Here is a 25,855-nt window from a genome sequence, read left to right as displayed (position 1 = left end):
TGCGTGTGTGTGCGGTGGTGGGGGGAGTGACGGAGCGTGGGGTTGCGTGTGTGTGTGTGGCGGCGGGGGGAGTGGGGTTGCGTGTGTGTATGCGGCGGCGGGGGGGGTGATGGAGCATGGGGTTGCGTGTGTGTGTGCGGCAGGGGGTGTGTGTGTGCGGGAAGCGGCGCGGCGGGGCTTGGAGTGGGCATGGTTTCCGCAGAAGGAACGTTGGCCGGAAGACTGTGTGCGCGCGCCAAGGAACTTGCGGCTGGGCGCCAATGCACATGCTCAGTTGTTTTGCCGTTTTGTGAGTGTGTTGTTGTGTTGTTTTTCATTTTGAGTAGATATGTTTGTACCTTGTGGGTTGTGTTATGGGCATGGGAATTTTGGTTAAGTTTCGTTGGGGTTTTTTTGAGTTTTGTTCTTTTGCCGTTTTGTGAGTGTGTTGCTGTGTTGTTTTTCATTTTGAGTAGATATGTTTGTACCTTGTGGGTTGTGCTATGGGCACGGGGATTTTGGTTAAGTTTCGTTGGGGGATTTTTGAGTTTTGTTGTTTTGTCGTTTTGTGAGTGTGTTGTTGTGTTGTTTTTCATTTTGAGTAGATATGTTTGTACCTTGTGGGTTGTGTTATGGGCACGGGGATTTTGGTTAAGTTTCGTTGGGGGATTTTTGAGTTTTGTTGTTTTGCCGTTTTGTGAGTGTGTTGTTGTGTTGTTTTTCATTTTGAGTAGATATGTTTGTACCTTGTGGGTTGTGTTATGGGCACGGGGATTTTGGTTAAGTTTCGTTGGGGGGGTTTTGAGTTTTGTTTCCTCATTGGATGCCCCTAACAAATTTATATATATAGACTAGCTTGGGTGCCCTGTGTTGCCCGGTTTTTTGTTGCTCATGGGGGTTCTGTGTGCCAAATGTGGTCCATTACTGGTGGGGGTCACAGTGCTCTGTCTTGATGCAGGGTGAACTACAACTTCCATCATGTTAAGTCAGTCCCCCAACCCCCTCCAATATGTTCAGTTGCCAATCAATTCTGCTCTGTTTGTTGTGTACCATAGAAAAGTGTAGGAAAGAGTTAAGGGAAAGGCAGTGGGTAGGGTCATGCCAATTCCACACCAATAGGGAGAGTCAGAAACACTGGGATGCCTGTGGTGGAGGAAACACATAAAATCTAGGATGAAATTGTTCCCACATTAAAGCCTTCACTTGAGTGGTGGGTGGTATGGTGTTTGTGGAGGACATTGGCAGGGCTGTTGTACATGTTTATGGTGCTCTCTGTAACCTGCTATGTCATTGGATTGTCTCCTGAGTGGTGGGAGCTGTAGCAGTTTGTGGAAGTGGAAGTCTGTCTGAGTAAGTGGGCACCCATCCACATATACATAAATTGAATTTATATTATGCCTTGCCCTCCAAATGAAATCCAAAGCACTTTATGGTGGATTGTGCTCTCAATGGCTTCTGGTTATGTTCTTCTTCTGTGTCTTCAAGCCATTTCCAACCTATGGTGGCCCCGTCACAAGGTTTTCTTGGCAAGATTTGTTCAGCCAAGATTTGCCTTTGTCTTCATCTGAAGCTGAGAGAGTGTGACTTACTCAAGGTCACCCAGTTACTTTCATAGCTAAGCAGGGATTTGAACCCCGGTCTCTAGAGTCATAGTCCAGGGTGCATATCACTACACCACCAGTAACAGCAGCAGCATACCTCAGCATAATAGTTGCTAGGGGAATGTAATTTGCTGTTAAAACTACTTAAAAACAATTAAATTGTGCAAGTTTACTCTGAAATGATTTATTCAGATGAATCCTTCTTTTGACCTGTTCATAAACATTTGATTGGCCACTTCGGAGAATGGAATTTGACCTAGATAGGACTTTGAATTGAACCAATATGATGTTTCTTATGTTCCCAGTTCTCTCTGCCTCATTTCCTGGATTGGCATTATCTTGTTCCATCTTTCCCTTCATCCTACAAAGACTTTTTGGTTGTTTATTTTGAGTGCCCTGTGGCAGAAAGTCAGGATTACCTCAGCCTTCTATATATGGGAAGTTTTCCAACTCAGTGCTTTAAGATCTCAGGTTACATCTCCTTATCCACTTAATGGACACAGTCAGGTAGCAGGAAGGCTTGTTGACTTATTAACGGAGCTGAAATTAGCTTGATTCAGTGGATAAGGCAGGGTTTTTTGTGTATTTGCAGGAATGTGGTAGACTAATCCAAATACTATAGATTTAGCTTAGCTCTTTAAAATAAGCACAAACATGATTTTTTTTTATTTTTGCTTGTGGTGGAGTGGGGTATTGTTATTATTGTGAACAAAGAAATTATTTAATTTTAAAAGTTCATTTCTGTATTTATTTTTCAATTATTTTCTAAGAATCTTATAATAGGTCAAAAAACAAAAATAAAATATGACGCAATTCAGATAACAATGGAACAGTGTATGCAAAAGAAACAGCACAAACATATTATGTTGAATGAGTGAATAGGCAAAACAGTTTTTCTCTTGTTTACTAGAAAGCTTAGATCACAAGCAAAATTATTGCCAAGCCCATGTTTTAAATGGGAGAAAGGAGTCCCATAACAGTGTCTCCAACACTGGGGAATTATTACTTCTTATGCATGATAAAAAGAGGTCCTTATTACATATATTGTTATGTATAGGATAATTTCTAAAAGGCTGTTTGCATGCAGATAAAGACGAAAGATGGGCTACCTAACCCACTCCTCTATTGTCCTCCTGTCTAGGACACTGTTTCCTAAACTGTTGGTCCTGACCCCAGATGGGTTCCCCTTGGCTCAACGTTGGGGTCATGAACACATTGGCAAAATTAAAAGGTTTCTGAATAGAAATTTACACCAATCTGTTAGCAACAATGTGCCATGTTTACACTTGACTCTGCAGAAAATGCTTTAGGTGTACTTCATAAAAAGGGAAAATCGACCTCTTTAGCAAGTCTTACAAATGCTGACTAATGACAGTAAATGTTCAGTTTTTATACGTATTTTATATATCTATGTATCCAGGGTCACATAAACAATAGAACTAGTGTATCTACAATAGAGAGAGGGATACATATCAGGGATCCAAGGAGCAGCTTTCTGCCTCTGGACTCATAACAGGCCACACCAAGCCCAAGAATAAAACCAAAAATGCCCCAAAGGTTGGATTTTTTGGCAATCAATTTTGAGGGAACTGTGCCTCACAAATAAAGGGGGTTCATATGACCTATCTGCGAAAAATAGCCCAGCCCTAATATACCATGTTGTGGTCTGGTTCTCATTGGAGTATCATTTTTTACTAGAACAGTGGTTCTCAACCTTCCTAATGCCGTGACTCCTTAATACAGCTCCTCATGTCCTGGTGACCCCCAACAATAACATTATTTTCATTGCTACTTCATAACTGTAATTTTGCTACTATTATGAATCTGATATGCAGGATGTATTTTCAAACACTGGACCAAATTTGGCACAAATACCCGATATGCCTAACTTTGAATACTGCTGCGGTTGGAGGAGGAATTGATTTTGTCATTTGAGACTTGTAGTTGCTGGGATTTATAGTGAACCTACAATCAAAGAGCATTCTGAACTCCACCAATGATGGAATTGAACCAAACTTGGCACACAGAACTCCCATGACCACCAAAAAATACTGGAAAGGTTTGGTGGGCACTGACCTTGAGTTTGGAGTTGTAGTTCACCTACATCCAGAGAGCACTGTGGAATCAAACAATGATAGATCTGGACCCAACTTGGCACAAATACTCAATATGCCCAAATGTGAACACTAGTGGAGTTTGAGGAAAAATAGACCTTGACATTTGGGAGTTGTAGTTGCTGGGATTTATAATCAAAGAGCATTCTGAACCCCACCAATGATAGAGTGGGCCAAACCACACACAGAAAATACTGTGTTTTCGATGGTCTTTGTCGACCCCTCAGACACCCCCTCACGACCTGCCCAGGGGTCCTGATCCAGAGATTGAGAGACACTGTCCTAGAAGAATGGGTAGACAGGTGGATGCTTTTTGGTTTTGTCTATCAAATGTGAACCATGATTATGATGACCTGAACACTTCATCACATTTTAAGAGTGCAGCCAGCCAGCAAGGTTCATGTAGGTAACCATATTCTTGACTTGCTGTCTCTTGATACAAAATACAGATATTTTTTTCCAATAACAATAATACTGACAAAATGCAATGGGCTCTTAAGCTTTAACCCCAAGTGACTAATGATATGAGACGGATGTCAATTTAAAGGGTTCCAATTTGTCCATACATTAGAAGGGTCAGAGTCTAATGCAATATCGCTGTGGGTCTAAAAGAACATGACTGTGTGCATGTGGTGAAAATGAAGTGGCAGCTGGTGATCTTTCTCTACTGATGTGAGGATTGTTCCTGGGGCACTAGCAAACACGCCTGCTAATTTCACACTCCCTGAGCCAAGTGTTTAGTGTCAAAACCACAACTAGTCAATAAGGCAGAGAGCTGTGATACATGATCCATCTGACTCCAGCCTTCTCTTCCGCTTCTCCTTTCCCACCTGACATGTTAAGAATGGGCAGTCCTATCTTGTTTGCATTCTCTTACATTTCTTAAGTTCTTTCTGATCCCTTGTGAATTTGGGGAAGTTCTTGACAAAATTCAACCAGATACAATTAAGCCACTGGGAAAAGTTACTTTTGGGGACTACAATTCCCAGACCCTTCTAGTCAACATGGTTGTACAAACGAATAAGATCCCCCGGCTTTGAAAGAAAGAATTATTTTGTACCTGCCTGCTATGTATCTGTTAAAGATGTGGTGTCTGGAAATAAAAAGATACAGCAGACCTAATTCAGCTCCACAAATATGTTGGAATGCAAAGTGATTCAAAGCTGCACTTTGAAAGCCTAAGCACTCAAAGCTTAAATGAGTGAATGTGTCAATTTTATTTTTAATGTTTTCATTTCTCTCTTTTTAAAAAAAATCTTGATGAATGTGTAATATTGGGAGAGTTCTTAGCAAAAGCAAAGCAAAAAGAAACTTTCCCCGATCCCTATTATGGAGATATTAGTATCTTTCTTGGGAAATCTTGAATATTTCTCTTAATGTTACAGTGAGCGAAGTATTCCTGTGTGAGTATTTGCATGACTTTGCTGCTGGCATTATTTGTTCAGTAAAATGGAGAAGGAAGGAGCGTGGACTCCTTCCCCCCAGCAATCAGTTTTCCCAGTGGGCTGCTTTGAGAAGGAGTGGGGTGTTGGGACACAACTTAAATCCTTGGCAAGTCCTAGGGCTGGCAGCTGCTGCTAATTCCCTCCACAGATGGATGAAACTCTCTGCTTTACTTTCTTCCACATTTTATTCTTCCAAAAAAGTCCCTTCCCACCTTTCATTTCATGTAGTTCTTGCTTTTTGTTTATGTTGGAATTTGCAAATTTTGTAACTTCTTACAGTAATTTCCAATGGAATCCATTTTTCTTCCATCCACTCATTTTTTAAGCTTCAGGGTTCAAAAATGACAGGTTCTGCTAACCAATTACTGCTGATCCCTAATGCAAAAGTATGCCTTACAGAACCCAAATAGCCATTGTAAATATGTACAGTTGGCCCTCAGTATCCATGCAATCTGCAACCACAGATTTAGCCATCCATATACTTGTTACCATTTTATATGAGGGACACAGTTTTGCTATGCCATTGTATATAATGGGACTAGTGCATCCCTCAATATTGGTATCTACAAGGGGTCCTGGAACCAAATTCCATTGGATACCAAGGGCCCAATGTGTAGTGGGCCGAAAACCGCATTGAGTCGCTGAATTAGGCTGAAAAATGCGGTATAGAAATAAAGCAAATAAATAGTATCTATTGGGCAACTTTGGGAATCCAGGGTGTTGCATTAGCCTGCTCCCAGCAGACCCATCAAGGGCAGAACCCAACCACATCAACTCTCATGACTAGGGGCCATGGGAAGATTTTTGCAATGTTGTTAATGTTTTTAGGGCCTCCTGTGACATTTTAGCTAGAGAGAAAAAAAATTTCCAAAAGAGGGCATGACTGGAAATCATTGCCTGTCTATTTCCAGTTTTTTAAAGAAGGTATTTTCTGTCCCTGTTGTGCTCCATTAAGACCCTCACTGTTTACCCCTATTTAAGCCCTTTTTAGTTAATATTTTATATACAGTTTCTGGGAGGATCAGTCTAGACAGCCTCTTCAAAGCTTCCATCGCCCTGCCTCTAAAAGAATCCCCTCAGGGGCAGAGCCTCAGGCCTTCTGGTTCTTGGAAGAGTCAGCCTTTTCTGTGACTGGAAGGTAAAGAGAGAGGAAGGCCGGAAAGTCTACAAAATAGCACATCCGGTCAGAGCTGTATTCAAGTCCAGTCGGAGTTAAATATTGAGACCATCTTTGAGACAGTTGAACACCATACAAGAAAGAGACAAAAAGAAGAAATAAAGGGTCGAGAGCCTCCGTTTGGTCAGAACTGTGCCTATGTCTCAAAGATTTTACCTCTACTTATAAAGGCTTTGTAATGAGACTCAGGAGGAGAGAAAACCTAAAATTCAATAAATTTGTGTTTGATTCAACTATGTAGTCTTCAATCTGTTCTTTGCGCAGGCAGTTCTCCTTCCAAGTAGTTAAGATAGTGTGGGGGCAGAACAGTCCCAAAAGAAAGATGTGGTGAAAAGGTCCCTTGCAAACCTTAAAGAGCATCTATGGGCTCTTTGTTCGTTTTTTAAAAAAAAGATAAGATGATTCCATCAAATACACACATAGGGAACTCAACCATATACTTATTGGTGGATATATGTGTGTATATATTTTTAGTGTGCTGATTTTTCTCTGTATGATTATTTTCTCAAAAACATAACCCTACAATTGCCTACAAGAGGAACTATATAGGTCCATTTAACTAAATAGTGATGGCTTTTAATTCCACTACTACTCAATATAGCCACTAAGAGTAAACAAAATGCTACGAAACGTACTGTACAGCTGATATATCAGGAATGTTTTTCCGTGTGGTTGTGTCTTCAAATACATTTTTAAATCATGTCAGTAATGTCAATGTCAGACTGAAAGTCGATAACAAGTATTTGTTTATAACCAGATGGGTGGGATGTTGTTTTTACTAGGAGAGTAAAATGCTGCAGATGTTACATATATAGTTAGTGATGCAGGAAAGATTTATGTTACAGTACAAATGACACAGTTCCAAATCAACAAATCTATCTAGGGGGTCATTTCCTAAGGCAGCTCTTTTTGGGAAGTTGTGAAATGACAGCATATTATTTTATGATGAAATATAAACATTAATATGAATAAGTAAATAATAGTGTAAACATTATATTGATTATGTCTTACCCAGTATTATCCCTTTTACTGCCTGGAAAGGAGAAGTACCAAAATAACAACTGACTGTTTATTTTGTGATACAATATGACCCCTTTATCCATGGATTTTACATGGATAAGTGAACCCAAGGATAATAGTGAACCCTATTGAAATGAAGGACTTCCAGTGCAGGAGTCATGATGGAAAATCTAGTAAATGGCTTGGATGGATATATTTTGTTGGAAGTGAGGAAATGAAACCATGGATTTTGGTCCCAATGATATGAGGATCATACTGTATTATCTTCCTTAAGAATCAAAATAGCTTAATTGACATGGGCTTACTTGGTTTATGGGTGTGAGTGGTATTTACTTCTCTGCCAAGCAACAAAATATCTTGACTTATCTGTTCTAATCTTATTTTTCTTTATGTTTGTTTAGTTTTCAGAGGATATTTGGTTCGGAAAAACTATGCAAGAATAAAGAGCAGCCTTGGCTACTCCTCTGATATGGAGTCAATGAGTTTTGCTTCCAGTATGAGTTGTGAAGAAAACTGGTAAGTGTTACTTAATGTAACTAAGGAATGCTGAGCTGAATGCTGAAAAAAGCCTGAGACTATAATGATGCTAGTCTTAGGGCCTTGTCACAGTACACAGTGACTTCTGTAGGCCCTATAGATGTGCCAAGGGATGTTGTTGTGGGTCTAGCTTCAGACACATATAGCCAGATGCTTTTGTGTTGGCTCTGTTCCCCATTGCTGACAAAATGGCCACAGAAAAGCAAGGTGAATCCTATGAGAGGAGATATGAGAGAATGAACACAGTTCTTCCTGGTCAGAACATCTTCCCATCTAGGATCAGAGCCTATTGTTTACTTTCAGGATTTGATAATGTTTTGACCTCTGCTGTTTATTACCTTTTAAAAAATCGGTATCTGTTTCAATTTTCTTGGAAGTAGACTTGGGTCCCAACCATTGTAGAAAAGTGGGCTTTAAATTACATCAATGAACAAATAAAGTCTGGGAAATGTGGCACCTTCCAACAGCTGCTGTTATGTTTACAAGCTGCTTACTATCTTTACTCAGTATGACTTGACACATTTTCAAGTTATGGCACACATTCTATTTGGATTTAGTATGAATACCTGTTCTTATTTAAGAAAAGTGGCAAGACATAATCTCTTAAATTTGGCCTTTAAATTGTTGCATGGTTGTATTGTTTGACATTGTTTTTAGTGCTTTGTTGGTGTCTGCTTCATTGTTAGTCACCCTGGCCACTATTTTCTGCTGGGATATAAACAGAATAATAACTTTTCTGATTTTGTTTCATATAATAAAAGTCTAACCTCTCTATACAGCTGTTGTTAATCATAAGGCTGTTGAGTCATATAGGAAATGGGAAGGATGATGAATAATACTCTGGTGATTAATTTACTTGCGTTTGATATTGCCATGTGGCCTCATTGATACAATGGGAAGTAGTGTTAGGCCAACATTCAGTTCAAAGCTTCACTCAGACGGCTTGCAGTGCCAACAAATTAATGGTAAAATTAAAATGCTAGAACCAGTCAGCTCGCTTACTGTCATCATGACCTGTTGTTGTACAGTCGAGTTTTTAAAAGCCTGGTGTTCATCACTCTAACCTAGGGGTCCCCAATCTAAGGCCCAGGGGCTGGATAGGGCCCTCCAAGGTCATTTACCCAGCCCTCACTCAGGGTCAACCTAAGTCTGAAATGACTTGAAAGCACACAACAACAACAGCAATCCTATCTCATCAGCCAAAAGCAGGCCAACACTTCCCATTGAAATACTAATAAGTTTATATTTGGTAAAATTGTTCTTCATTTTAATTATTGTATTGTTTTTAAGTGATTTTGAGGTACAAATAAAATATGAGCAGTGTGCATAGGAATTCATTCTTTTTTTCTTCAAATTATAATCCAGCCCTCCAACAGTTTGAGGGACTGGGACCTGGCCCTCTGTTTAAAAGGTTTGAGGACCCCTGATCTAACCAAATAATTGTGCCATTGTTTAGGTACATTAACCTTTGCTTTGGCCTTTTAAGATGTTGTCAAATTCTCCTTTAGTTGCTTGACATGGGAGACAGTGGCTCATATTAATAGCAGTTATTCAGTATCTGCCTCTATAAAGAAAGTGGGAAATTAATATAACATTTCTTCTCAACTGGATCAAAGGCACGTGTAGATCTGCATGCTGTTCCCAATGGTATCCAAACAGTATCAAAATTCACTAAAAATGCAATAGAACCAATAGGAGCCTGGCTCTATGTAGTTCCCAGTAAAGGTTGTGCATTGGACTTCAGCTCTGGCGAAGAGATCCCTACTTGGCCATGAAAATCCACTGGGGAACTTGGGCAAGTTACATTCTTTCAGCCTCAGAGAAAGCCACCTCTGAGCAAATCTTGATGAGAAAAGAATCACCATAATAATATTTCTATAAGTAGAAAATGACTTAAAAGCACACATCAACAACAACAGTCAACAAGATCAAGTCTGTTGAAAGAGGAGAATCTGGGAGGAAGTTGATAGAATTTATTAGGACCTTGGACAGATCACTGCCTGACAGCTTCTCATCCATACAAAGGGAGCTCAAGTAAGAGGCTCAGAAGGATGGAAAGGCCATTGGAGATCTTGTAAGGGCTTGCAGCGCAAGATAATATTAGAGGAGAAATATTAGAGTTTGGATCCACACTGGCAAAATAATTTGTCCTTACCTCAATCCTGGTCCTGATGGCCAGGAATGAGCACACATCATTCCTCCATTATTGAAGTGAAAGTACTTCTTTCCAGAGCCTAAGGGCAAGCCTCTTCAATCTGTGACCCTCCAGGTGTTTTGGACCTCAGCTCCCAGAGTTCCTGACCATTGAACAAATTGTCTAGGGCTTTTGGGGGGTCAAACAGGCCTGCCTTCAGGCTTTGATGTGATCTTTTTTTAAAAAAATCCTTTTATTTCGGTTTTTAGGACAGTGGTTCTCAAGCTGTGAGTCCCCAAGTGTTTTGGCTTACAACTCCCAGAAATTCCAGCCAGTTTACTAACTGTTAGGATTTCTGGGAGTTGAAGGCCAAAAGATCTGGGGACCCACAGCTTGAAAACCACTGTCCTAGGAGAACCAACTTTTAAAAATATGTGCCTGTGACCTGAATCAGGATGGGGTGGAATTGGGATGGTGGTTGGTTAGTGGGACAAGTTGGTAGGTCCAGCAAGCATTATGTCACCATTGTTTTACATTCAGTGCATGTCTGCAGATAAATGCATATTCAAACAACTGAAAGCTCACATTGTTTCTAAAGTGGAGGGTTTACTTTGGATATTTGAATATGTGGAGATCTGTATGCATACATAAAAAAAACAGGTTTGTTGGACATGGTTACCAGGGTAGCCTCCTTAGGGAACCTTCCCAATATGAGCTTTGACCACCTCCCATATCCAAGGTCTAAGGTTTTCTGCTCATTGGAGTGTGTGTGTGTGTTATTTATTATTTTATCATATTTTATCAAATACAACAATCTCTTCACATTTGTGGGGGTTAAGGGTACCCAGTTGAAGGAAGGAGGGGCATTGGGATGCCTGTCCCCGTTCAAATGGGAATTATGTAGACATTTCAGGCTTTCAACCTTGAGTTCCCAAGCATTGTTGAACTATCAGTTCCCATTCTCCAGGTCCACCATAGCCAATTATTAAAGGTGTTAGGAGATGTTGTTTAGCCATGTCAGGAACTCAAGAGCTAGCATTTTACATTGATTTACAGTGGCTCTCAAGGGTCCCAAGCAGATGCATCTGAAGATGCCAAGAATTGAACCTGGAATCTTCTGTGTAGAAAGCATATGCTCTAAACTCTGGACCTTCTCTTAATTTGAATATACATCAAGATGATTCTTAAGATACTTCTCCCCTAAATTGTTCAGTGACTAAATATAAAAACCAGCACTTTGAACTGTGCTCTGAAACAAATAAGTAAAACAGGGCAGACGGAATAATAATAATAACAATAATAATAATAATAATAATAATAATAATAATAATAATACAAGAAGCAACTGGAAAAGCTTACATGATATAAGGATTTAAAGATCGAACTGCAAAGACTCTGGCACAAATCAGTAAAGGAGGTCCCAGTAGTGATTGGCACACTAAGTGCAGTGCCTAAAGATCTTGGCCTGCACTTAAAAACAATTGGCGCCTATTTGTGATACATCACACAGTCCTAGACACTTGGGAAGTGTCCAACGTGCAATCAAATACAACAGCCAGCATAGTGATCTTATTTGCTATGTACTATTCTTGTGTGTCAAATAATAATAATAATAATAATTCTTTCTTTCTTCTCTTCACATTTGGAGTTGAACACATATTCTCGCCAAAGAAACAATTTTATTTGATTTCCAGAAACCTTACCAAATGATTCATGTTCAAAAATTGCTTATATTTTCATTCAGAAGAGAAATGGTCATTTTTGAAAAGCTGTAGATGTTAGAGGGGAAATGCCCTGCGTCAGCATTTCTTTAAGTTTTATAGAAAATGCCTAATTCTGCCAAAGCTGCTCCTATGAGCAGAATGCTGTTGTACATCAAAATACACTTGCAATTTCCAGCCTATCCAAAATTCACAGGATGGCGGGCTTGGATCTGAACAATGCAGCTCATCAATGTTCAAAGTGGACGCACACAAGTGCAAATTGAATGACAGAAATAAATGATCAAATGATTGAATGCCTGAAACTTGCCAATGAGCAAGTGACTGTGCTTGTAAACAACAGCCTTAAATTTGTAAGTATACATTGCAGGCTATGTTGCTTTGATAAAAGCTCTCTGCAAAGTTATATGGAACAGATGGATGTTTGGAAAGCCATTTGACATTTTTTGAAGAACACAGAATCCTGAAGTGCAAATGGCCTTCAAATCATGGCAGAAAAACAGATGGTCAAATTTCAGAGTCACCAAACTTAATGTGCCATCTAATGTCATCAAATGAAGAATTGTAGTAAAGTCTTGGACTTGAGCAGTCAATTCGTTTTAGTGTCTCCAGAATAAATGCTTTGGTTTTCTGTGGGTTTGATCAAAAATCCACATTTATTTACAATATTTAGGCATAAATACATTATAGAATGTGCATTTATGAACTGATCTTGACCAAAGATGATATTGAGACTTAGACTGACATCCTGAACATTTTTGTACAAATTTGAAACTAAACACCCAACTTCACCTTCTTACAAAAACAAATTGTGGGTTTCCTATGGAGCTTGATATACAGGGGAGCAGATTCCAGCAATCAGACTTTTGTTTTATTTAAACACGTTTTATTCATTAACTGAGTAAGTTTCTTAATGTTTTGTTGTTTATTACTACTACTACTTTGTTGTATGCCATAAGTCATGCTACCTGGGATGGTGACCATAAGCAAGTTTCTTATATTGCTATGACTAAGCCTTATTACAAAATAGCTGGCATATCTCAATGAAATCCCTATTCCACTAGAGATGAAAGCCATACATTCTAATTAACATAGCATCCATTTCTTCACCACTAAATAAATTAAGGTAAGAAATAATCACTGTATGGAACATGGTTGCATTTGTGTGTCCTAAGTCTCTCTGAAGTTTCTGCACTCTGGATTTATATAAATAGGCTATTACACACTACAGAAAGGGGAAAGGACAAAGGAGGATCCACATTTCTGTCAGTATCCACAGATTTTGCTGATTAATGAGACAACATATGCCAAATCACATCTGATTATGATTGTTCTGTTCTGTATACCATAAAAAACCACATGGCGTATTAAAAATTATGGGAATATATGTAGGTATGGAGATGATACATATTCAAGGCATCTTGTACATTATCAACATCTCCTTTGTTGAGAAATGGGCTGAAGTTGTACAATCTGGAGCCAGATCTGAAAGATGGATTTCCTAAGATTAGTAGTCATAACCCTTTTCTGATCCAGGACACATTTTAACTATAGTCTGAAGAGAACCAGTGTCTGTGTGTGTGTGTGTGTGTGTGTGTAAGAGAGAATTGCCTCAGGAGGCAGATACTGGAGGATGGCTGAATCATTCCTCACTCCTTCCCTGCTGTTCCTCTTGACTTCCTGATCTACTTGCTGTTTTACTTTGTGTCATGTGACCTACCCTGGACACCCTAAACAAACCTTCAAGCACCAGAGAAGCTGATATCCCATTGCCAGTCTATTTGGCTTCGGTACATGGTATGTGAAGAGCAACCACCTTGCCCTTGTCCTTTGCAGCCCAGCTTTGAAGCTGCAAGGCCATTAAATACTAATCAAGGTGGCCAGTTGCAGCATTCACCCTTGCTTCAAGCAGGCAAGAGTTCTTTCTCCCACCCTGGACATTCCACAAATATATAAATCTCACTTGCCTAGTTTCCAACAGACCTCACAACCTTTGAGGATGCCTGCCATGGATGTAGGTGAAACACCAGGAGAGAATGCTTCAGGAACATGGCCATACAGCTTGGAAAACTCACAGTAACCCAGTGATTCCGGCCATAAAAGCCTTCGACAAAACTCAAGATGAGTTTTCAGCATAAGAAAACAGCATAAGAAAACTTTTTAAACTATCCGTTGGCCATTTTCCAATTTTTCCTGTGCAGCCAGGTCTAGTAGGATAGGAATCTTGTAGTTGAAACAAAAGCAGGAGAATTCCCGTAGGAAAGGGAGATACCAGCTTGTCCTATAGGGATCAGAAATAAAACGCTTGCTGACGTTCCTTCTGTCAACTGCAGTGTGTAGGTGTGTTGCGTGACTGTAACAGGAAACCTCTGAGGGTATATGAAATAGGCAATAAGTTGAATTTAAAAATATATATATAAATGAAAGGTTTTCATGAGATGTGTTGTATCTTCATACATGTCATTACTACAATTCATGTATGTGTCTGTATGTCTTATAACAGGTTGGTTTAACCTCTGGTTTGCTCACAATTACTGAGTTGCGTGATGATGCATGTCTAAAGAGTATGTCACCAACATGAAATGTTTGGAAAGCTCTGCTCTAGCAAATGAGTAGGGGAATAACAACAACAACAACAACAACAACAACAACAACAACAACTTTATTCTTATACTCCACCACCATCTCCCCAAAGGGACTCAGGCGACTTACATATGGGTCAAAATGCCCACAAAACATAAAAACAAAACAATCCACTAAAACATAAACATAATTAAAATAGGAGCATAGTAAAATGTAACAATCCAGATAAAACACAATTAAATAAAACATAAGAATATAAAACAGCAACGTTGGAACTCAAAACAATGCTCAACAATAATATAATGGACAATGAAAAAGGCAAGATAGTGCAAAACAGCGTACCATGGGGCCAGGGTACTGGATGAAGTGCAGAGAACAAACTATTATCAGACAACCTAGGGACTGGGCAATTATAACTAGGGACTAGCTGTTCTCAAATGCTAGCTGAAACATTCAGGTTTTCAGATCCCTGCAAAAGGAGGACAATGTGGGGGCTTACCTAATCTCCCTGGGGAGGGAATTCCAAAGCTGGGGGCCACCATCGAAAAGGCCCTCTTTCTCATCCCCACCAATTGTGCTTGTGACAGTGGTGGGAGCAAGAAGAAGGCCTCCCTGGCAGATCTTAGAGCCTGCACCAGTTCATAGGGAGAGATGCGGTCACAAAGATAGTCAGGACCCAAACCGTTTAGGGCTTTGTAAGTCATAACTTGCACCTTGAATTGGGACCGGAAACTTATGGATAACCAATGGAGCTGCTTTAATAATCTCCCTGTTGCTGAAGAGGGGATTGGTTTCTCCCAGCTGATAACACAGGAAAGACTCTCTCTTCTGTGATTCAGTTTTGCCTTGAGTGGCATTTCAAAAGCGGAGCAGATAATTTACATTCACATGATGGTAGCATTTATCATTTCAACTTATTCTACATTTTCTCTAAACAAAGTATTACAATACATCTCACTGTACCTGTCAAGATCTAATAGATGCTTCAAAGAACATGATACATTGAGCACATGCAAAACCTTTCCCACACCAGATCAAAGGAAGCAACGGCACTTGTATTTTAACAATGGCGCAGCTGAAAGGATTGATGGATTTTTAAAAAATCAGATGCAGTACGCTGCACAATATTACTGGTAGCTAGAAACAACTGCACAGCAATGCCAAATAAAATTATTCATAGTTGATATTCCTTAATAAATATACCCACTGAAACTAAACAGTGATAGGAATTATTTCTTACATGAAATCAATCCTGTACATGTTTATTTGCAATCTTCTGTGGGACCTGCTTCTAAGAAAGCGTGCATAGAACTGCAATCCTTGACTTGGGTTTGGCTATTTGTTTCTAAAACCAAAGTAAAAAATGTAGAATCATATAAGCATATTTAGGAAGTGGCTAGACAACTGGACTGGCATTATTTGTCTATGTTAAAAAATAATGCAAACATATTTTTTAAATGCAGAGTAATCATGTGTTCGCTAATTGTTCCTTTATTCTGCACTTCCCCACATTATTACATAGGCCTTCACATTCCCAACTGGATGGCCCCCCACGAGGGTCCTTCTCCAGGGGCTAACCAGTGGGCAACCTGGAAGTCCCTGAACAGAAGTGGAGTGGGCAGATCAAAAGACAACCTGGCAAAATGCCATCACCTAAAAGAATCCTCCACCTTGTGCGACTGTGGAGCAGAACAAACAACTCCGCATCTGTATGCTTGTCCACTAATGCCCTGCCTCATGTACAGAGGAAGAACTGTTTAAAGCTACAGATAACGCGGTCGCTGTTGCTCATTTTTGGTCAAAAAATATTTAGCCGTTTGTGCTCCTTCTTTTTTATCAATTTTATACTAATTTATGTAATATTTTTGGACACTAAATAAATAAAGAAAGAACTTCAATAGGAAGTAAAACCAAGGAAGGAAATAATCAAAGAGTCAATGTGTGTGAGGAAGAAAATGTTTTTTCTCTTTTTTCTTTCACCTTTAAAGCAAAATATTCCCTGCACAATGATTTTGTGAATAATATGCTTTTAAAATTATAATCCAATAAATGCCAAGTGTACAGTTATGTATTTTACCATAGTAATTTGAATGCCATGTGGCTAAAAAGCAGATGTGGATGACGAATTGGCAAGTGGTGGAGGCTCCTTCTTTGGAGGCTTTTAAGCAGAGGCTGGATGGCCATCTGTTGAGGGTGCTTTGAATACAATTTTCCTGCTTCTTTTCAGGTTGGACTTGATGGCCCACGAGATCTCTTCTAACTCTATTATTCTAAATGTTGACACAAACAACAGTAAGAGTAGAAAAACGATGATGATAAAGATGATAACGGCAACAGCAATAACAATATCAATTTTTGTTTTAGGCAGAGAAAGAGCAGCCCTGCTTCTCCAACAGAGCTGGATTTTCTTGACAAACAAACAAGCAAGGTAGCCTGAAGTTTTGACTCTCAAATGACATAAAATTCCTGAATCCACAGTTCTGAAGTGTGTTCACGGTTGCTTGGCATAACCATCAGAACATGAAACTGTTAGGGGGTGTTTTGAAGTCTTTGAGACAAAAGTCTGCTTGCTAAGAACTTTAGTTCTGTAGAAAGGCAGGGAGGTACAGTGAATAAGGGAATCAAAAGGCTGGAAATCTGCTGCTGAGAATAAATGCGAGCTGCTCCCTGAGGTGATTTGTCTGTGCACTTCACTTTCTACAGATGTTAGAGCCTCTTTTTTTGTAAGGACCTGAGGTTCTTTGGTAGCACTTTGATATCCTGCTCGAATTCAATATGTGAAATGGAGGAGTCGCTCTGTGACTGGGAGCACAGCGCAGTCTTTGAAGTCTGATCCAATTTTTGCTGCTTACCATTTGATGTTGAAAGGATGAAATGAAGAAAATGTACAGTTTTTGCCAGTAACTCTGCTGAGCATATGTAAGATTAAAAAAACAAAATCCCTTGGATGATGTACTTAGAAATGTTAAGCAGATTAATACCTTCCTATAGCTTTTTTTTCTGCCCCTTCTAAAGATACAAATTAACTTTGAGAGGAAAATCAGCATACAGTGTGTGCCATTATGACTGGCTGCCTCTCTGCCGGGGGTGAAGAATGGAAATGGGGGGGGGGGGGGATCGCAGCTGGGAAACAAACAAACGCTCACATCCCAGGTGCACTGACTCTTTTGTCAAAGACACACACAGGGCTCTGTCCTGTCAATTGTGGGCGATATGTGCTCATTATGTGGAGGAGTCCCACAGGACTCAACACAACTGGGCAGGCTGAATCAAATTCTCAATTGTTTCCATCCAGTCTTCCCCAACCTGGCATGGATCATGTTGATCATGCAAGTTGGGAGTTGATGGGAGTCATAATCAACACATATCTGAGTCATGTCAGGTTAGGGAAAGACTGTTCTGAGTTGTAGATTTTTCAGGCTGTATGGCCATGTTCTAGAAGCATTTTCTCCTGACGTTTCACCTGCATAGATGCAGGCGCAACGTCAGGAGAGAATACTTCTCAAACATGGCCATACAGCCCGAAAAACCTACAACCCAGGGATTCCAGCCATGCAGGCCTTTGACAGTATAAAGACTGTTCTGTTTCATGTGGAACACAGACACAGCATTGTCCAAATGTTCAAATCTGATGTCTATAAAACTCTCTGTATGTATATGCATGCACATGTCATTTTTTATCTTGAATGAAAGCAAAAAAAAAAAGCTTTCTTTTTCTTTTCTTATTTTAAAAAGAGCTCAGCTAATTCCATGACCTCTCTGGTGGTCCTTGGACATCCAGAGCAGATGGACCTCAGCCCATCCGACCGAGCCGCAAATCATGAGTTCTCCTATACATTAAGATCACATCAAAGGCAAGGTAAGAAATATGATAATATATGGAAATTCTCCCTTCACTTTTTGGGAAAATATTTATGCACAGCAGTGACTTACAAAGTTGGCTGCAAAAATGGACAATGGACACCAGATTGGATAGAGACTGTGGTCCTTAGCCTCCCATCCCAGGATCAGAAGTCCACTGTGTTGAATACACTGTCTCTAGCTACTACTCATATTGGTAATAGGCATATTTTGACACTACAGGTGGGTGATGCAGTTGTAGTTCCCCTCCAACAATATGTATAGGCATCCCTGTGACATTAAGTCTAATCGGGGGTGGTGCTCATCTCCATTTCTAAGCCAAAGAGCCAGCATTATTCATAGATGCCTCCAAGGTCAGGTGGCTAGCATGACTGCATGGAGCACCATTACCTTCCCGCCAGAGCAGTATCTATTGATCTGCTCACATTTTTGCATTCCCCACTCCCTGAATTCAAACCACTGACCTTTCGATCAGCAAGTTCAGAAGCTTCTACGGTTTAACCCACTGCGCCACAAGGGGCTCCTAACAATATGTTAATATATCCAATATCCCAGGGATAGATAATATATCCAATATCCCAGGGACCATTTGTTCCCATATGAATGTTTACCTGGATTTTGAGACCACATGTTGGGACTACTCTCGGTCACCTTTGTGATGGGTGTTGAGAAATCACAAATCACAGTATGCAGAACATTCTCCTCAGAAATTGCATGTTTAGCACCAAGTATTTTACAATTTTGCAAAGTCTTTATTTTCATGATATATCTTATTTTGTACATATTTGAACTATTGTTTGAATGTTTTAATATGATTGCTTTATTGTGCCTTTTTGTGAATTGTATGAAGAATGCAAAGGTAAGAGTTGTATGGAAAATACAAAGGGAGGAGACAGCCCAGACACTTTGACCTACCAGCTGTAGTTTCTTCACCGTCCTCATCCACCACCTGTATTGGGCAGCTAATATAGATGTGCTTTGGGCTTCTTCTGACTGGGGAAAGCCAAGGCACAGAATACGCAGTTCCTGACCCTTTTTGAAGGCAGTGCTTTGACAAACTTCCTAGTAAGAAAAGCCTAATGCATATGCAGTGAAGAGCTACAGCTGGTGTTTCATTAAAGGGCCAAATTATGTCATGAGAGAATTGTGTTTTGACTGTATTTTCCTGCATGGCAGGGAGCTGGACAGGATGGCCCTTGTGGTCTCTTCCAACTCTATGACTCTATGACCATACCCTCTGGCATCAAATGTCATACCCCTACAAAGGTTCAGCCAGAAAAATCAAACTGAAAAAAAATCTCCTAATTCTGCTCCAAAAATATGCATACTGGTTCTCAGTGTGGATGAGTTCCTAGTAAGTGCAAGTTTGCAAGGCCATGTTTCATCCTGGAGTCCAGGTAGAACAAGGTCTGGAATGATTCAGTGAAAATAATTAGTGGTCAATACAGAAATTCCAAATGCCATGGTAGGATATGGAACATAGTTGCCATAGAGCTCAAAGCACACTATATAAGTAGGATGGCCTAGGGATAATTAAGATCTTTAGTTAAGGATTTATTTATGATGAAATGTGTTAAGAAACAAAATACATGACCTAGGCATAAAGGGACAGTCTACACCTGCAAAGTAACCATAGGATGCAGAAGTGGATTGTAGCTACATGATGGTAAGGCAAAGAAATCCAAGCTGCCCTACAAGTACCTATACTCAGTGGATGTGAGGAAATAGTCTTCATGTATTCTTGATTTAAGTTGAGGATGGGCAAACTTCAATCCTTTAGAATCTCCTTTGATCTTCCACTAGAGCAGTGGCTCTTAATCTGTGGGCCGTAGACTACCAGTGAGCAGCAAGGACAAAAATCTGGTCCTCAAGTCCCCTTCTTCTTTATTCTATTTTATTTTTATTTTATTTTATTTCTACTCCTTTCACATCACCATCCACTCATTCCCTGTCACTGACCATGGCATATGTTCTGTATCAGAAACTAGAGCTGATGTGCTCTATCTAGTGCAATTTTCTGAATCAGCACTCCAAACTGAATCTAAAGTTGACCAAAAACTGACTCATAATCCTTTTGGTACTAATGTTGGAGAGTGGTCCCTGGTCAAAGTGGTCACTGGTCAAGTGGTCCTGGTCAAAAAAAGGTTGGGAACCATTGCTCCAGAGTCTGAAGATCCACGAACCAGAGTATGAAAGAAAAGGTATAGGCTTTGAATTAAGGAACCAGAAATCCATAAAAACGTCAGGAATAAACTGCAAAATTGTGCAGTTGACTGAATTAAAATAATAAAAGAAGGAAATGGGGTGAAAGGAGAGAATAATGGCTATGCAGGCAGAGGCCTTCTCTGTCTACACGCTGGAAGTTGAATGGCCACAGCTCAGCAATATGTGCATTCTCCCAATCTCGCTGCAGCAGCACTGGTGACTCATTGCACCACTATCAACAGTGGAACAAAGCACTTTCAGGAGGCTGTTTATGGGGTTCCCCATGCATTAAAAAGTACGGCCAAATAACAAGGTGGAAACTGGAATGCCACTGTTTTGAAACATAGTTGTGCAGTAAGCAGCATTTATATTCATTGTTAACAAGCCACTAACACATGCCCCAACCTTCATAAAATAATGTCCCAATATGCTAAGTAAAACAAATCATATCAACTAATACCCCAGGGTCATATATAAAAACCAGCCTACGGGCATATATATTATTCTCTGTGCTACATGTAGATTAATCTCACTAACACTGTTAATGTACTTACCAAATATTAAATGAGAATTAATAATAAAGCTGAGGAAGATGATTCATATTTAAGATATAGATTATAGCAACCTGTGCTTGTTAAGAGCAGAGTTTAAGGTAATTACTTTTTGGATTACAGCACCCAGAATCCCCAGGCAGTGTGTTTGGTTATACTTTAGATAAAATAGTGTCAGTGGACTTTCTTCCAGGTAAGTGTACAAATGGCTGCAGCCTGCCATATGCTGAGTAGGTCCCACTCCCAAAAAACAATGCAAAACAAAAACCCTTAAATATTGTATTTGGGGAAATCTCTGTGCAGCTGTTATAGCTTTCAATCCATGTGGATTCATGGAACAGGACTTTTAAGAATGTGTGCATTACAGTGGAACACGTTAAAGGGATTCCACATTAAACAATAAATCTGCCACATGAAACTATTACCTTCCAGCCTACATAAGATATGTGACTATTACTCTCTTCGTTTTCTCTTTAACACTGAATAATACCTTACAATTCGAGTAGTCCGACAAAAGTGACTGATATGTCATCAGAGTAAACAGTTTCTCAACCTGAGATAAAGTGAGAACAGCCGGCTTTCTATGTGTGGGGGTAATAGAGTCTGTTGTAAGCAGATTCAGAGTAGCTTTGTAACAGATACTGTGTGTCTGAGGAGTACCAATTAAAAGTTCATTTTGATGAAAAAACAGTGACACAATTGACTTGATCTATGAATGAAATAACTTGGTAGAAAGAACAAGCATGCAAGACACAGAATCTCTTGGTAATGTATTTAAAGCACTAAAGAGAGGCAGTGATTATCAATCACTCCTAAATGAGTGAATGTTAAAGAAATAAACCTGTTGAAGACTAATAGCCTATTCCAGTGCTTTTGGAAGCGTAGCTCTTCGGCTGGAAATTCAAATGCTTTCACACTCCACCGAGCCTGAATTGCTCTTGGTGCCTGATGTGTAGTTTTAAGTGTACAGCGCTTGAGCCAGAAAGAAATAGTAGATACAGTACCTTGCTCTTGGAATAAATGTCACAGCTAGGGTACACGGACAACAGACATTTTCATGGCCCTTGTGACCCAATGCTATGCAAGTTTATGCAACCAGTAAGCTCTTTCAGCTTAATGCCCGGTAACTGCTTAGCTGTGCAGACTTAGGGCAATATTTACTCTGAGCTCAAGGAAGTTTTCTGCTGGGAGACTCCAATCTCTGACATTTCCCAAGCAGGTAGAATCTGGGAATTGTACTCCAAAAAGAATACATTTTCCAAGTTGTAATTAGGTACCACCTAAAGCTTCCATTGGGGTGATAACACACCGCAATGTGGACAAAAACACTTTGTCAGCTCCTTTTCAGCAGCAAGGCCCCATAAAGCAATATTTAGGAAGGTTATTTTTGTTGTTGTTACTTAAGTTCCTTGATCTCTGAAGGCCTATCTACACAGACTCTTAATTCATTTTTTTCCCGGATTAGCCTAAGGCATCCAGTTGATGCCTCAGGCTAATCTGGTTTAATGCAGACTAAAGCTGGATTTCAAAGTTTACTCGGGGTTAAAAAATACCTGGTAAGGTGCAGACCTTCCAGGAAGGCATCGGGCGTGATGCTGCTTATACCATATATCTTTGTTCAACAAGTGAGTAAAAGCATAATCACAACATTCACAACATTCAACAAGTGGGTATAAGTATAGTGATAATCATTTTTATTATCACACTGTTTGTTCAGCCACACCTGCCTCAAATATTTAAACTTTATGGTGGAGACTCCTACTCTGAAGATTTTTAAGCAGATGGCCATCTGCTGGATGGCCATCTCTCAGTAGTGCTTTTTATTCCTGCAAGGCAGATGGAAGTTGGACAGGATGACCCTTGTGGTCTCTTCCAACTCTATAATTCTATGAAATTTCTTTGTTCCTGCATTAATCAAAATAGAAATCAGGAGAATACTAAGACTTAGATGGCCAACTACGAAGGAGGCAGAGAAGATCCTCAAGTGCAAAGATGTGCCACTGAATACCAAAGGCAAGGTCATACGTGCTGTTGGCTTTCATCTCATCGTCCCAGAGCACAGTCTTTTCAGTGCCTTCCAAGTCACCCAGTCTTCTGAGTGCCCAGGAGGGGGTTTCTCATCTGGTGTCAGCCACTGTTTCAAGTTTTGGGTTTTAGCCTGCCACTTTTGGACTCTCACTAGCTGAGGTGTTCCTGCAAGTGTCTCTGTAGATGTTGGAAAACTATTTCTTGATTTAAGGCATTGGCGTCCTGGAACTAAACTCTATGAATACTAAGAACTAACAGTAGGTAGACCTATAGACAGATCATTATACTCACCATCATTATCCCTGCTACTGTTTGCATAATGCTGTAACCTGCATTACAATTAATCACAGTAGATGTCTCACCAGATAGTAGTTTACTAGATGAAATTTAATTGAACCTTGGGGGAGTGCTTGAAAAGTAGATAGGATTTTTCTTATATTGAAAAAAACCCTGATCTATTGATTACAACATGTGCATTTCTGAACATGATTATATATTTTTGTTTACCATTAGGTTACCAATAGTTAATAGAGAAACATATAATAAAAGAATAATATAATACAGTTCCAACAAAAACTATTGTATTTTTAGCCCTAAAACAATCACAAAATGTAATCATGTTCAGAGAGACTCATGCGTGAATTATCAATCATAATATAATTTACCAGAGAAATGGCTTTTCACGTTTCAAATGAAATATCTAGACATTTCTTTCTGACCACTCTTTCGAGTGAATGTGGGTTATTTTCCCTTGTCTCTTTCATTTTCTATCCCTGACACAGAGCTTTGGCTAAGTACTTCTTTTTCTTTACCATGTCTTTGTTGGTGGCTAAGCTTTTTATCATACTGTACCTCGCTGTGCTGTTATTATTGCTCAAAGTTTTCCTAAATATCCTCTGTGAATCCCTCTGACAGCTTTTCTGATGATGCTTAGCCACTGCTGTGAATACTCCAAAGCAGCAGCACAGGTCTCCAGTGATGGTCTCCTCACTGAAATATTGCACTCCCAATTAATTTCTCTTCATTTCTCTCTCATGGCTTGCTAAAGCTTGTGTATTGCTGCTGGGATGATTAAAATTGTGGGGTGCTTTTCATTCCGCTCTCTTTTTGTCTGCCGTCACCTTAGATCTAAGCTTCCTTTAATCATGCCCTTTTATGACTAGAGATAAGAGACTACTATTTTTGCTTTTGTTTCACAATCTTCCATTTTTTCTTTAGGTTTTCATAAAATCAGTAAATATAACTACATTTAGTTGCAATAACATTTTTGAATTTGAGGTACATAAAGATTCAAGATTTACTTCATGGCACTTGGCGTAAATGTGCACCATTGAAGTATGAAAATAGAACAAGTTTGTACAATGTATGTAGCTTTAAGCCTTCAGCAAAATGAATATATAGGGATGTGTGTGTGTGTGTGTGTGCAGATAGATAGACATTATCATTATCATCCTCACATACTGCTTTGGCATATGATATTATACTGTGTAGAAGGGAGCCAAGGAAAGATTCTAATTTTATAAGTAGTATATAAGTGATTTATACATATACAAACTGTACCCGCCACACATTGCTTCCCTCCCTCTTTCTCTTCCTTCTTTCTTTCTCTCCATCCTTCCTCCCTCCCTCCCTCCCTTCCTTCCCTCCCTCTTTCCTTCCTTCTGTTTTTTCTTTCTTCCTCTCCTTTCTTTCTTCTCTTCTTCTTCCTTTCCATCCCCCCACCTTTTCTTTCCCTTCCTTTTTCTCCCCTTTCTTCCTTCTCTATCTATTCTTGGACTGCAACTCCCAGCAGTCCTCCTGATCCAATCTACCTGCCTACCTCTATCTAATCTATCTATCTAGATGATTGCTGGGAGTTGCTGTCCAAGAATAGAGAATTGGATATATACAGGAATTGGGATGCTCTCAAAGAAATCCGATGAGAAGAAAACTTGCATCTTCGAAGTAGTGCATTTGGGTCATCCTCCTCTCCTAAAAGGCCTAGTCTAGGGGATGCTGGGAGCTGTAATCTGGAAGAGAGTGTGAATATGCTCTTGTGTGTTTTGTTTGCCGGGGGAGTCATTTTGTGCATGCGCTGTAGCATCTTTTGCTTTTGTGGCTTTTAAAGTCCCTTCCACTGTGTTTTTCAGTGTTTTTATGAGTGGTGGTCTCTTGTTGGCCTGATAGTTGTATTGTGTCCAAATTTGGTATCAATTCATCCAGTGGTTTTTGAGTTATGTTAATCCTACAAACAAACATTACATTTTTATTTATATAGATTTACCAGAATTACCCAGGTTTCTCAACTGGGTTTGTGATCATTCAAATAGAGAGAGAATGACAGTAGCTACACCTGATTGTATAGCAGTATTCCTGCATTTAAATTCTCTGTAACCATGCAAACATCTGTCATCTGTAGTCATGAGTAACCATTCCCACACTTGCATCTATACCAGCACCTTCTCCTTTGCATGAGAAATTCCTACAATGGGAGGACCTAAAGATGGTATTGGCTGCACTGGTAACCTCAAGGTTGGACTTCTGCACTGTGCTTTACATTGGGTTACCTCTGTACCAAGTTCTAAAACTCCAATTAGTTCAAAACACAGCTGTTAGATTAATTACAGGAACATCCAGTAGTGAGCATATTACACCTATACTACAGACACTCCACTGGTTGCCAATTAGTTTCTGGGAAAAGTACAAAGTGATGGTTTTCACCTTAATTCCCCACGTGATATAGGTTTGGGTTACCAACAGGATCACTTTCTCCCACACGTCCCACCCCTTATGATACTGAGGTCCTCTGGGGGGCACTTACGCCAACTGCTGGAACCCAACTGGCAACCATCGCCGAGATGGCCTTTTCGTTGGCCACCCCAGTACTGTGGAATGACCTACCAGAATAGCTATGACAGCT

General features: G+C 39.8%; 1 protein-coding gene across 4 annotated transcripts in view; it reads left to right on the top strand.

Annotated features, from left to right (window-relative positions):
• MYO3B (myosin IIIB) overlaps nucleotides 1-25,855 on the top strand; it is a 310,362-nt gene that overhangs the window by 235,247 nt on the left and 49,260 nt on the right. For all 4 annotated transcript variants that reach the window (XM_067471635.1, XM_060778850.2, XM_067471630.1 and 1 more), the window contains 3 exons: nucleotides 7,738-7,852; nucleotides 16,676-16,739; nucleotides 18,047-18,170. In XM_067471635.1, coding sequence (XP_067327736.1) covers nucleotides 7,738-7,852; nucleotides 16,676-16,739; nucleotides 18,047-18,170 — 303 coding nt within the window. The remainder of the gene's footprint in view (nucleotides 1-7,737; nucleotides 7,853-16,675; nucleotides 16,740-18,046; nucleotides 18,171-25,855) is intronic.

The sequence above is a fragment of the Anolis sagrei genome, chromosome 1 (genome assembly GCF_037176765.1).
Source record: "Anolis sagrei isolate rAnoSag1 chromosome 1, rAnoSag1.mat, whole genome shotgun sequence".
Lineage (NCBI taxonomy): Eukaryota > Metazoa > Chordata > Lepidosauria > Squamata > Dactyloidae > Anolis > Anolis sagrei.
This window is presented reverse-complemented; position numbering and strand designations above follow the sequence as displayed.